Source organism: Pipistrellus hanaki, assembly GCF_964339955.1.
Source record: "Pipistrellus hanaki genome assembly, chromosome: 7".
NCBI lineage: Eukaryota > Metazoa > Chordata > Mammalia > Chiroptera > Vespertilionidae > Pipistrellus > Pipistrellus hanaki.
The window spans coordinates 9,112,063-9,125,270 of record NC_140509.1 but is presented as its reverse complement, the minus strand read 5'-3'; the positions used below and the strand labels follow the sequence as shown (position 1 = coordinate 9,125,270).

The window sequence follows — 13,208 nt, the reverse complement described above, 5'->3', positions numbered from 1 at the left end:
GAAAAATGGAAAAGACTGACAAATCTCAGAGGGAAGGGATGAGGAATGAGGGTGACAAAGGGAAGAGGGAAGAAATTAACCAAAGAACTTTTATGCATAAATGCATTACCTATGGACACAGACAATAGGGTGGTGAAGGCCTGGGGCAGGATAGGAACTGGGTGGAGATTAAAATAAAATAAAATAAAATAAAATAAAAATGACAACAGCCGTCCAATGTGAATAAATCAAAATAATAACATTTTTTCCATTAAATCAGAAAAAAAAAAAAAAAAAAAAAAAATATATATATATATATATATATATATATATATATATATATATATATATATATGGTGTGCCATGGCATTTTAGTAATTAGTTGATGTGTGTATAAGATAAAAACATATATTGAAAAAAAAAACTTTATGCAAATGTTCACAGCAACATTACCAATAATAGCCAAAAAGAATAAACAACCCAAATATCCCTCAATTGATGAATGGGCAACTAAAATGGAGTATAAGTATACAATGAAATATTATTTGGCTATAAAAAGAAATTAAGTATTGCTACATGGAACAACATGAATGAACTTTGAAAACTCATGCTAGATTACAAAAGCCATAATGGCAGATTTAGTGTTGGCCAGGGGAAGATGTATCTTACTGGTACCCTCAGGATTAAACATATTATAAAATAGAATGCATTTAATCTATAAAATTATAGTATTAAGAATAATTATTCATCATTATCACTATCAACAAGTATAAATCTGATTTCTGATAATCTTTTCACTTTCTGCTTTCAAACTCTAATCCTTCCTTTTGTTTGCATGACAGTATTTTAATTCTATCAAGAATCAACAATGGAATAGGATAGAGAGACCAGAAATAAACCCATGTATATATGGTCAGTTAATTTACAAAGGAGTCAAAAAATGTACAATGAGGAAAGGACAGTCTCTTCAATAAATGCTGCTGGGAAAACTGCACAGCCATATGCAAAAGAATGAAACTGGACACCTGTCTTATACCATATGTAAAATCAACTCAAAATGGATTAAAGACTTAAATTTAAGATCTAAAACTGTAAAACTCCTAGACGAAAACATAGTAAGTTCCTTGATAGCAGTCTTAGCAATGTTGGGTGTTTTTTTGTGTGTTTTTTTAATTTAACACCAAAAGCATAAGCAACAAAAGCAAAAGTAAGTGGGACTATATCAAACTAAACAGCTTCCTGCAGCAAAGGAAAATATCAACAAAATCAAAGACAACCTACGAAATGGGAAGACATATTTGCAAATCACATATCTGATAAGGGGTTAATATCCAAAATATATAAAGAACTCATACAACTCTATAGCAAAAATTAAAATACCTTTAAAATATGGGCATAGCCACATTCTAAAGATGACAGACAAATAGCCAATAGGTACATGAAAAGATGTTCTACATCTCTAATCATCAGGGAAAGGTAAATCAAAATCACAAAGAAATATAGATTACAGCATAGGGAATACAGTCAATAATATCAAGATAAATATGTATGGGGCCAGGGGGGTACTTGAAATAGCAGGGGGAGCATTCTGTAAAATACATGATTTTCTAACCACTTTGCTGTATATCTGAAACTAATAGAGAGTAATATTGAATATAAACTGTAACTGAAAATAAAAGATAAGAAATAACAAGTTTTTCATATGTCTCTTGGCCGGTTGTAAATCCTCTTTTGCAACCTGTCTATTTAGATTCTTTCCCATTTTTTGATAGGATTGTTTATCTTCCATTAGTTAAGTTGTATGAGTTCCCTATAAATTTTGGAGATTAAACCTTTATCGGTATAATGTTGGCAAATATGTTCTTCCATGCAGGGAGCTCTCTAATTGTTTTGTTGATGGTTTCTTTTGCTGTGCAGAGCTGCTTATTTTGATGTAAGAGATGCACATCAAAACAACAATGAGATACCATCTTACACCTGTCAGAATGGCTATCATCAACAAATCAACAAACAACAAGTGCTGGTAAAAATGTGGAGAAAAAAGAACCCTCCTGCACTGCTAGTGGAAATGCAAACTGGTGCAGCCACTGTGGAGAACAGTATGGAATTTCCTCAAATAATTAAAAATGGAGCTCCCATTTGACCCAGTAATTCCAATTCTAAGAATATTTCCCAAGAAATCAGAAACACTGGGAGGAGAAACCAAGATGGTGGCATAGGTAAACACCTGAACTTGCCACCTTGCACAACTTCAAAACTACAACTAAAAGACAAAACGGATATCATCCAAACCACAGGAAGATGGGCTGAGTGGAAATTCTACAACTAGAAGGAAAAAGAAAAGCACATTGAGATTCAGAGGAGGTGTGAAAGGCAGAAGTATGGAGGCATGCGCGCACACATGCGAAGAAGGCTGGCAACTGAGTACATGGCTGACTTTTTCAACCTGGAGGTAGATACAAGCTCCCAACTGCTCTGAACTCGTTCCAGGAGAGACTCTGGGGACCAAGACTCATAAGGGAGGAAACTGGACTGTCTGGAAGTGGGCAGAACACGAGGAGGCTTTCTCTCAGAAGTACTTGCAGCAATTACCGTGGGACTCTGACACATAGGGCCTCTTAGGGCAGGGCTAAATATCAGCCATTGCTGTTTGCTCTGCCCTGGACTCCGCCCCATACAAGCTGTGCATAGAGGGTTTTGTATATGAATGGCCTGGTCCCCTGAATTCTAAACTTATCTATCAAACTGCAGCTGAGTCATAGAGACCCAGAACATCCAAAAGAAGGCCCAAGGCCCCACAGCAGCTAGCATTGCTTCACAGCTGGGCCCTATCTGGGCACCTCCAAAACCTAAACAAAGAAGAGGAATCTGCAGATCTCTCTGTAGCTCCTGTTTGGTGGGCTCAGGCAGAGGCTAAATTAACACCTCTTTGGAGATTCAAGAGCAAGTGTACCCAGGGCTCAGAGTAGGACCATCCAGATTACAATTCCTCACATCCATAAGGGAGACACTCAAGAGGCAGACTCAGTGAACACCAAATCCCCACTGAAGCAAGTACTGCCTCATAAGAGTGTCTCCAGCACAGAAGCTCTCCCATCGCAGATACAGCTGATCTCACAGCCAATTGGCCTGGAGGTCAAAATTCCTCCCAGTGATACAAACAACAATCAAGGCTTAAGTACAATAAAACTGTGTACACAGCCCAAAAAGGGGTGTACCAAGGGTATCCACCTCAGGTAACTGGGGAGGCTGAGCCACTCAGCCCTATAGGACACCTAGCACACAAAGCCACTCTATCAACTCAGGGAAGCAGCCAAAATGTGGAGACGAAGAAACAGTTCACAAATGAAAGAAATGGAGGAAAGCAAACTACTGGATATAAAGTTCAAAACCATAGTTATAAGGTTTTTCAAGAATTTTCTAGAAAAGGCCGATAAATTTAGTGAGACCCTTGAGGATATGAAAAAGTACCAATTAGAAATTAAGCATACACTGACTGAAATAAAAAATAATATACAGAGATCCAACAGCAGACTAGAGAATTGCAAGAATCAATTCAAAGATTTGAAATACAAAGAAGCAATAAACACCCAATTGGAAAAGCAAAAAGAAAAAAGAATCCCAAAAAATGAAGATAGTGTAAGAAGCCTCTGGGACAACTTCAAGCATACCAACATCCGAATTATGGGGGTGCCAAAAGAAGAGAGAGAGCAGAATACTGAAAACCTATTGAAGAAATAATGACAGAAAACTTCCCCCACCTCGTGAAAGAAATAGACTTACAGGTCCAGGAAGCGCAGAGAACCCCAAACAAAAGGATCCAAAGAGGACCACACCAAAACACATCATAATTAAAATGCCAAGAGCAAAAGACAAAAAGAAAATCTTACAAGCAGCAAAAGAAAAGCAGTTAGTTACCTACAAGGGAGCATCCATATGACTGTCAGCTGATTTCTCAACAGAAACTATGCAGGCCAGACAGGAGTGGCAGGAAATATTCAAAGTGATGAATAGCAAGAACCTACAACCAAGATTACTCTACCCAGCAAAGCTATCATTCGGAATTGAAGGACAGCTAAAGAGCTTCACAGGTAAGAAAAAGCTAAAACTGATCTGTTCATCACCACCAAACCAGTATTATATGAAATTCTGAAAGGTATTCTTTAAGAAGAGGAAGAAGAAGAAGAAGAAGATAAAGATTAAAATTATGAAGAACAAACACATATCTATCAACAAGTGAATCTAAAAATCAAGTGAATAAGAAATCTGATGAACAGAATAATCTGGTGAATATAATAGAATCAGGGGCATAGAAAGGGAGTGGACTGACAATCCTCAGGTGGAAAGGGGTGTGGGGAGTGCAGGAAGAGACTGGACAAAAATCATACACCTATGGATGAGGAAAGTGTGGGGAGAGTAAGGGCATGGGGTGGGGTGTGGTGGAAACCAGTTGGAGGGGAGCTTTTGGAGGGGGGGGAGGAACAACTGTAATAATCTGAACAATAAAGATTTTTTTTAAAAAAGAAATCAGAAACACCAGTCAGAAAGGATATATACACCCCTTGTTCATAGCAGCACAATTCACCATAGCTAAGATTTGGAAACAGCCTAAATGCCCATCAGCAGAAGAGTTGATTAAAAAAACAGTGGTACATCTACACAATGGAATACTATACTGCAGTATAGTATTTATACTGCAGTAAAAAAAAAAAGAAGGAACTCTTACCATTTTCAACAGCGGATGGACCTGGAGAGTATTTTGCTAAGTAAAATAAGCCAGTCAAAGAAGGATAAATATCACATGATCACACTCATTTGTTGAATATAATGAACAGCAAAAAACTGATGAATAAAAATAGATCCAGAGACATAGAAGCATCTAACAGACCATCCAACCTCAGAGGGAAGGCAGGGGAGGAAGCAGGTAAGAGAGCAACCAAAGGACTTGTATGCATGCCTATGGGCATGGCCCATGTACACAGACAGTTGTGGGGTGAGGGCATGTATTGGGGGCTGGGGACAGCTGAAGAGAAGTCAATGGGAGAGGGGGAAGGAGACTTATGAAATACTTTAACAATAAAGAATTTAAATTTAAGAAGAAGAAAAAAGAAAATACAAGTGTTGGGGTGGATGTGGAAAAAAGGGAACCCTCATGCATTGTTGCTGGGAATGTAAATTAGTGTAGCCACTATGGAAAACAGTATGGAAGTTGCTGAAAATTTAAAAATGCCATATGATCCAGCAATCCACTTCCATGGGAATGAAATGTGAGCTGCAGCACTAGTCACAATAACTGAGGTATGGAAATGAGAAGGATATCCTGCCGCTTCCGATAATATGGATGGACCTTGAGGCCGGATGCTGAGTGAAATAAGTCAGACACAGGACAGATACTGTATGGTATCACTTATATGTGCAATTTTCAAAAACCAAACTCGTAAAACTGGAGAGTAGGAAAGTCCTTGCCAGGACCTGGGGGAGGAGGAAGTGGAGAGAGGTTGGTGAAAGGATACAAAGTTTCAGCTATAAGATAAATAATATCTGCTGAGCAATCGTTTCAGGGTGGGCCTAACACTGTGACTCTAGTTGATAACTCTGTGTTGGATAACTGAAATTTGCTTAGAGAGTGGAACCTAAATGTTCTCACACACAAAAACCAAACCCAGGTACACATGTACATATATGTAAGGTGCTGAATGTGTGAATTAACTAAACGAGAGGAATCCTTTCACAATGCACATGTATATCAAACCATCACAACGTACACTAAATATCTCACAATTTTTATTTGTCAATTATGCCTCAGTAAAACGGAAAAATCAAAAGAATCCACATATTGATAGTAACAGATTTCCCGCTCAAAGCTATGTCAGTACAACTGCAATAATATCCCCCCCCACCCCCACAAAAAAAGCCCTTCAAAACTAATTAGAAAATATAATTTGTCTTACCTGCAAATGCAATTTATCTCCTTTCAACTTACTCTCCAGCTTTAGCAATCTCTTTGCCTGATCTGGTACCTCCAGCTTCATTTTTATCATGCACTTAGTTTCCCGAACAACTTCCAGAATTTTGGGATCAAAATTAACCATCAACTTCCCTGATTCTGGATGTCGCACAAAAAGTGTGGCTTGTAAAGCTACAAATAAACAATTTTTTACTTTAGATATTTTGAATTTATTTTTGCTTCCAGCCCTATTTCACATGCCTATCTTCCCAACTGAACTATTGACTTCTTTTTTTAAAATCCTATATAATAATAGCCTAATATTCTAAGAGTCCAGCTGTTAATTCAAACATTCGACCAGTCGCTATGACACACACTGACCACCAGGGGGCCAATGCTCCCACAGACAGGTTAGCTTGCTGCTGGTGTCTGGCAGATTAGGGCTAGGTGAGATGGGCTAGACATTCCCTGGAGCCCTCCCAAGGCCCCTCCCTGGCCCCAATCGTGCACCAGTAGCATCCCTCAGCCTGGCCTGCACCCTCTCACCATCCAGGACCCTTTGGGGGATGTCATAAAGCTGGTTTCAGCTCAATCCCCACAGGCCAAGCTGAGGGACCCCATCAGTGCACAAATCCATGCACCTCTAATATGTGTGTGTGTGTATGTGTATGTGTGTGTATTATTGAATTCAAAGAGGAAAGAAGAGAGAGAAACATCAATTATTCAATTATGAGAGAGAATCATTGATCAGCTGCCTCCTGCAGTCCTCCACTGGGGATTGAGGCTGCAACCCAGGCATGTGCCCTGACCGGGAATCGAACCCTGACCTCCTGGTTCATAAGATGACACTCAACCACTGAGCCATGGCAGCCAGGCTTAAGGGCAGAGCAATAGCATTGAATATCCCAGTTTCCAAGTTCCTGACACACAGTTGGTGCTCAAGACATAGATAAATAAATGCAGAGTGTCTATAAGGCCATAAAATTTGATCAAGAGAGAAAACGGGGCCAAGAATTGCTAGTCCTTGTGCTATGAGCTGCAGATCGTTTCAGGGTGGGCAAGCTGTATTACCATGTTAGTTTATTTTCACAGATGGTGATTGAACCCCTAGAAGAGAACAGGAAGATGTGCACAACTATAAAAATGTGACTGACACACCTCACAGATTTCCCAAACCATTTCCATGCCTAACCCCAAACTGGCTTCTTTAAGGAGGTTTATCTGAATGAAATCTCCATCCTGAATTTCTGACAACTAGGATCAATATCAGTAAGAAATATTTATTAAACTCTGTTGCACTGTGAACTCCTAGAATAAGTACAGAGGGAGATTTTCTTACACTATATCTGAACTAATACATAAACATCTACACTAATAAAAGAGAAAAATGCTAATTGATCGTACCTTTGCTATGCCCACAGCCAATCAGAGCAAGTATGCAAATTAACCCAACAAAGATGGCAGTTAATTTGCATATGCTAAGGGAGGGAGGAGTAAAGACTGAAAACAGCATAGAAGGAAGTGGGATGAAAAACGGAAAGCAAGGCAGTTGCCAAAGGGAAAGCAGCAGGTGGGGCGGGGCAGGGCGGGCCGGAGCTACGGCAGCATGTGCAGCCACGGCGGCTGCAATGGTGGCCGCAGTGGCAGTTCGAGCAGCTGCAGCAGCTGCTTGCAGGAATCTTCCTGCAAAGGGCCCCTAGTCATTAATATAAATAGGAATTTTCAGATATGCTTTTTATTATGCACCCCTATGTTCATGCTGAGGAGCCTTGGATTATTTGTTATTATAGCATTAGAGGCCTGGTGCACAAATTCCTGCACGGGGTAGGAGGGGTTGTCCCTCAGCCTGGCCTGTGGGATCGGGCTGAAACCAAGCTCTCCGACATCCCCCAAGGGGTCCTAGATTGGGAGAGGGTGCAGGCCAGGCGGAGGGACCCCACCAGTGCATGACTGAGGCCAGGGAAGAACATGGGAGGTTGGCCTGCTGGGGAGGAACTATGGGAGGTCTCCATGGTCCAGCCGGTTTCGCTCAGTTCCAATCAGCCGGACCCCAGCAGCAAGCTAACCTACTAGTTGGAGCATCTGCCCCTGGTGGTCAGTGCACATCATAGCAACTGGTCAACCAGTTAACTGACCCCTGGTGGTCAGTTCACATCTTAGGGAGCAGTTGGCCTTAGCATATCATTAGTATATTATGCTTTGATTAGCTGAACAGCCAACCAGATGATCGGACACTTAGCACATTAAGCTTTTATTATATAGGATGATAACAAAAAAATAATCACACACTTGTAGATAAGTATGTACAAGCTTAAATTACATATTATATTAACAAACACTACTAACTTGAGGATGTCCAAGCTTCATATTACTGCACAGATTGTGGCTGCATCTTCTACTTAAATAGAAGAGTCTGTATATCCCCTTGAGGTTAGTGGAGTTTTACTCATCCTGTAAAGTTAGTTTTAATAATGCTAATTTCATGGAGATTTCAACTAAAAATTTTACCCAATTTATTTTAATCTTTTTAAAATTGAGCTAAAAATCATTTATCTTCCCAAGTTAACATCTAAATTAACCCTTGGACATTCATTTAATAAAATCTGTCTTTCGTAGAGCTGTACTGAGCTTCCGTGAGAGAACAGCATGGGCAGCAAGACCACTAACAATGTCAGCCTGGAAGCTCTCCCCAGGGCTGAGTGAACTTTCGTTCCAGGTGAATCATCATTAGAAAAGCATAACAGGGGTTGATACTAGGTCTCCAATTATTATCCCTATTGCCTGTATAGTTAAATATCATCACACCATTGTATCAACAAGAAGCCTTTCAGAGCGATTCCTGCCCAGTAGCCTGTGTGCACATGAAAGGCAGATTTGAGTCCTGGCCCTGCCACTTTCCCAGGTGTATGACCTTGAGCAAGTCAGTTAACTGGTTTCTCAGAGCCTGGGTTTCCTCATCTGCCAGATGAGGGTAATCATAGTTCCTCACAGGGTCGCCATGAGGATGAAAGGCAGTTAGTTGTATATGTAAAGTACTTAGACAAAGCCTGGCACATGGCCAGCACTATATAGATGTTAGCTATGACTGCTATTTAAAGGATAAAATGATGAAACAGACAGAGTATTCTTGGATGTGTAGGGGAGTTAAGACGGGTCTAAAAAGCAGTAAGGGTCCTGAGAAAGAATTGCAGATAGTTCGTGGACCACTCGAGAGAAGGATGCCATTACTTTCTGCTGGGAAGAATGAGGAAGGGCTTGATAGAACAAGTGACTATTGAACTCAATTTAGAACATGTGCAGATGAGAGGGAAAACCAGCAGGACAAAACAAAAAGTAGAGACATGCATGGTATTTCAGAAGCTAAATAAATAGTACATGTCCCGTGTTTAAGTTGTTAAAAATTCTCTTTTGCCCTTTTCCATAGTGTCAAGTGTAAGCTTTCTCGATGCTCCTTTGAGAGTGTTGCTCCATTAGCGGGCTTTCACTGGGATGCATTCGGCCCGCCACTCGTATATGGCCGGACAGAAGTGCCTATTAAAGGTTTGGTTAAGGTGCCAGTTGGGGAAGACACCCGGCGGGGTTGGGGCCCTGTCCTCCAGGATGCCGGTGTGCACTGAATCCACCCCCCCCCCATATATGCTGTGTCCCCAACTGCTCAAGTGAATGGATCTGGAACCAAGAGGCAGAAGTAGGAGTGGCCCCCTCACTCTCACTCCTGGTGACCCACCCCCTGAAGTTGTGCTAGCTGTGCCTGCAATTATGTGCTCTGCTGAAGTGGAGATCCCGGGCTGGGAGGGAGAAAGCTTCCTACCAGGACACAAGGTCACCGTCCCACAAGGTCACAGATAATAACGAGCTTAAGGTTAAGGTGGGACAAAGCATAGCCAACAGCTGAGCCCACACAATAACAGCAACACCCCCGATGATGCCAGCATTAGTGGGTGATAGCTGATAATCCCCATCCTCTGCCTCACACTCAGCTCTGCCCAGTGCCTGAGGATACTTGGACCCTCGGAGGTACTTGGACCAGCCTAATCAGCCTAATACTCCTCTCTCTATAGATAGATAGATAGATAGATAGATAGAGATATAGGTTAGATTTTTTTTTATTGATGTCAGAGAGGCAGGGAGGAGAGAGAGAGAAACATCAATGATGAGAGAGAATCATTGATCGGTTTCCTCCTGCACATGCCCTACTAGGGATCAAGCCTGGGACCCAAGCATGCGCCCTAACTGGGAATCGAACCTTGACCTCCTAGGTTCATAGGTCAATGCTCAACCACTGAGCCACACTGGCCATGTAGGCCTAATACTCTTAATTACTGGAGCTCAAAATTGAAGTTAAATTCAGTTATAGAAAAAGAAAGGAAGGAAAGGAGAAAACAAGAGAGGAGTGAGGAAGAGAAGGGTGAAAAGGAAAGAGGGAGTAAGGGAGGGAAGCTGCAATTCTCCCCTGATTGGGACAGAGATTTGATCTATGGCATGATAAAACTAAATATTAAAACCTCCCTAAATCTATGGAAAATATCTATAAAGAGTCTTAATATTTACTTTTTTTTTTTTAGGAGGAAATAATAATCTAAACAAATCAACTTTAACATCAGCTCGTAAAGTCCAAAGTATTAACTATAAAGATATATATAATTGTATCACCCCCAAATCTCAATGTAACCATCATAAGACTACATGGAAGGGATGTAAAACTTCCCCAGAACCACGAACTCATTCCAAGTCCCCCAGCCCCCTCGGGAGCGGCACCGCCTAGCCGCGCACCCACCGTACTGTATCTGCGAGATCTCTCTGGTCCAGGCCGTGTGGTAGACCACCTCGAACTCCACCAGCACATAGGAAATCTTGTTATACTGACGAATGACAGCTCTACCTTCCGAACTTGACAAAATGTCTGAGTTTTTCTATTTTTTTAAGAGAAAGAGAAAGCTTTATTTTAAAAGACTGTTGCTTGTTTCGTGCATATCATGAAGCTGTTTGTATTTAAAACGGCATTAAATAATTATGCTTCCCATCTAGAGTTTACCTCAGAGTAAATCAGAGATGAGGGAGGCTGTATAAGCTGGCCATGGGAGTAGGGAAACATTATGTAGAAGGGGAAACTGGGGAAGGAAATACAGTTTAGAAAGGTCTAGCCCTGCAGCCAGCCCCAGGCACTGAGAAACAGAAACATCAATGAGAAGAGAATCATTGATCGGCTGCCTCCCTCCCCACTTTTCTAGACAAGAGGCGATGGATGGATCTTCCTTGAAGTGTGGATATCAGGACAAAGTCCTAAGTTCCAGCACCAAAAACAGTAACCCTGTATTTAAGAACACAACCAAATTTCTTATGCAAATTACGGCAGGTTTTATGTTTTGATCCACATATGTCAAAAACAGTCAATCAGCAATGGAGTTCCACCCTGGCCCCTGTGTAAGCCCAGCAGCTCAATGTTTTTTAATATCGAGAACAGCTAAATAAGTGATAGTAGCCAAACACAAACAACAAAAGCTTAATATTTAATAACGTTTAAATCATATTGTTACTCGCAAGACTGTATTTTGGTGGCATTTTGTTCTGAATTTAGGCACTAGACACAAAACTAAAGCCAACCAGCTCCACTGTGTAGCTGTCTCTTTAAAAAACGAAAAAGAAAAAAAAAGAGGAGAGAGAGAAAACAAACTGGCAATTTCAGAATTCCAACTGGGCCTAAGAGTATCCTGGTGTTTTTCAGAAATCGAATACTCTTAAGGACACAGGGAATGAATGTCTTTTATGATTCCCTGCTCTAGGTCTCAGTTTCTCATGTAGGAAGAGACTGAGCCTAGCCTCCCCTTTGCTAATACACAGAAGTACTTTATTCTTTTCAAAACAATTTTTAAAGCCCGTATAAAGTGTCCTGTATTATTAAAAGTTACAAAGTTTAAGATTCACCCTCTTAGAGATAACTGTAATGAAACAGGCTTATCTATCATACGTGAAATAATTGGCTTAGTGTCTCTCAAGCGTATTTATAAACTAAATTTTCTTCACCAGTAAAATAATGAGCTCTATCTACTTTCTTGGAAATAAATACTATAAGATCAAATAGATTTCTTGTATTCAAAACCCTAGCCCACATACTGGAAAAGTCAGCATTGGCTTACAAAGAAATAGTTGATGGGCTCGCTGATCCGGCGGTAGAGCTGCCTCACCCAAAGTATTTTCCCTGCTATTGGGGGCATGTTGCGAGCCAGAGGAGGGTCATCCTTTTGAGAATGGTAAAGCTGTAATGAAAGAGCTGGTATTAATGTTTGAAATTCAATACAATGAAAAAGGCCAAAAAAAAATATGTAAAGCTATTGATGTTTTGCCATTATTCCCACGTTTTATACCAAGGACGTAATCAATAAATATAGAAACACCCTTCAGAGATAATAGCCGAGATTCAGGAACTATTATGTTAAAAATATATGACACTTAATGATCTCTAACCCGTCTTTCCCATTACATGCATACTTTTTCTGCCTTTTATCTCAATTTTTAAAGAAGTATTTGAAAGAGGGAGCACATTGCTCCATTATACCTGTCATAATAGTCTCCAGCGCCCATACTTCTATGAGCTTAATGGGCTTTCTGGTGCACGCATGAATGCTGTCATGCAAAGGCAATTCTTAAGAGCACAAGATGTATGCCTGGCCTCCCAGTGACATACACAGTCAGCCCTTCCCGCACTGAGAAGGGACCTCAGAGGCGTCTCACAGTGACAGGACTGCTCCTGAGCTGCTTAACACAATATAACCATGGCAAATACTTTCAGAATGCTTTTACTTTTGTACTAAAGTACCTATCTTTATTGTAAACATGATACTTGCCTTCTTAATAGCTTCGAGTTCAGACACGTAACACTGAAGGATACGCTCAATTGTGTGATTTATTTCTAATTGAAGACAGGGAATTTTCAGCTTCTGGAATCTAAGAGTAATTGAAGGCGAAGAATTAAAAAGTAAATGAGAAACATACTTAAGAATTGCTGCAGTCCTAAAAATCCATTCCTTTACTCATTTGACAAATGCATTTGCTAAGATACAGTGGAAACAAGACATGTATGGCTCCAGACTTCCTGCAGTCTGTTATCTTATGGAAAAAGAAGCTATCAGTCAAGAGTTACATAAATAATTATTTAAATTACCAGGGTGCCAGGAATGCATATTAACAGGGAACCCCGCCAAATCTGGGAAGACAAGAAAAACTTTCCTGAGAAAGGGACATTAAACTGAGACTGAAAGGGTGAGTGGGGAGTGGCTTTGTA

General features: G+C 40.6%; 1 protein-coding gene across 1 annotated transcript in view; it reads right to left on the bottom strand.

The window, feature by feature from the left end:
- DNAH8 (dynein axonemal heavy chain 8) overlaps positions 1 to 13,208 on the bottom strand; it is a 255,491-nt gene that overhangs the window by 204,616 nt on the left and 37,667 nt on the right. Inside the window, exons 11-14 of the mRNA XM_084889523.1 lie at positions 12,772 to 12,871; positions 12,064 to 12,183; positions 10,704 to 10,839; positions 5,931 to 6,118 (exon numbers count right to left, since the gene is read on the bottom strand). Coding sequence (XP_084745649.1) covers positions 5,931 to 6,118; positions 10,704 to 10,839; positions 12,064 to 12,183; positions 12,772 to 12,871 — 544 coding nt within the window. The remainder of the gene's footprint in view (positions 1 to 5,930; positions 6,119 to 10,703; positions 10,840 to 12,063; positions 12,184 to 12,771; positions 12,872 to 13,208) is intronic.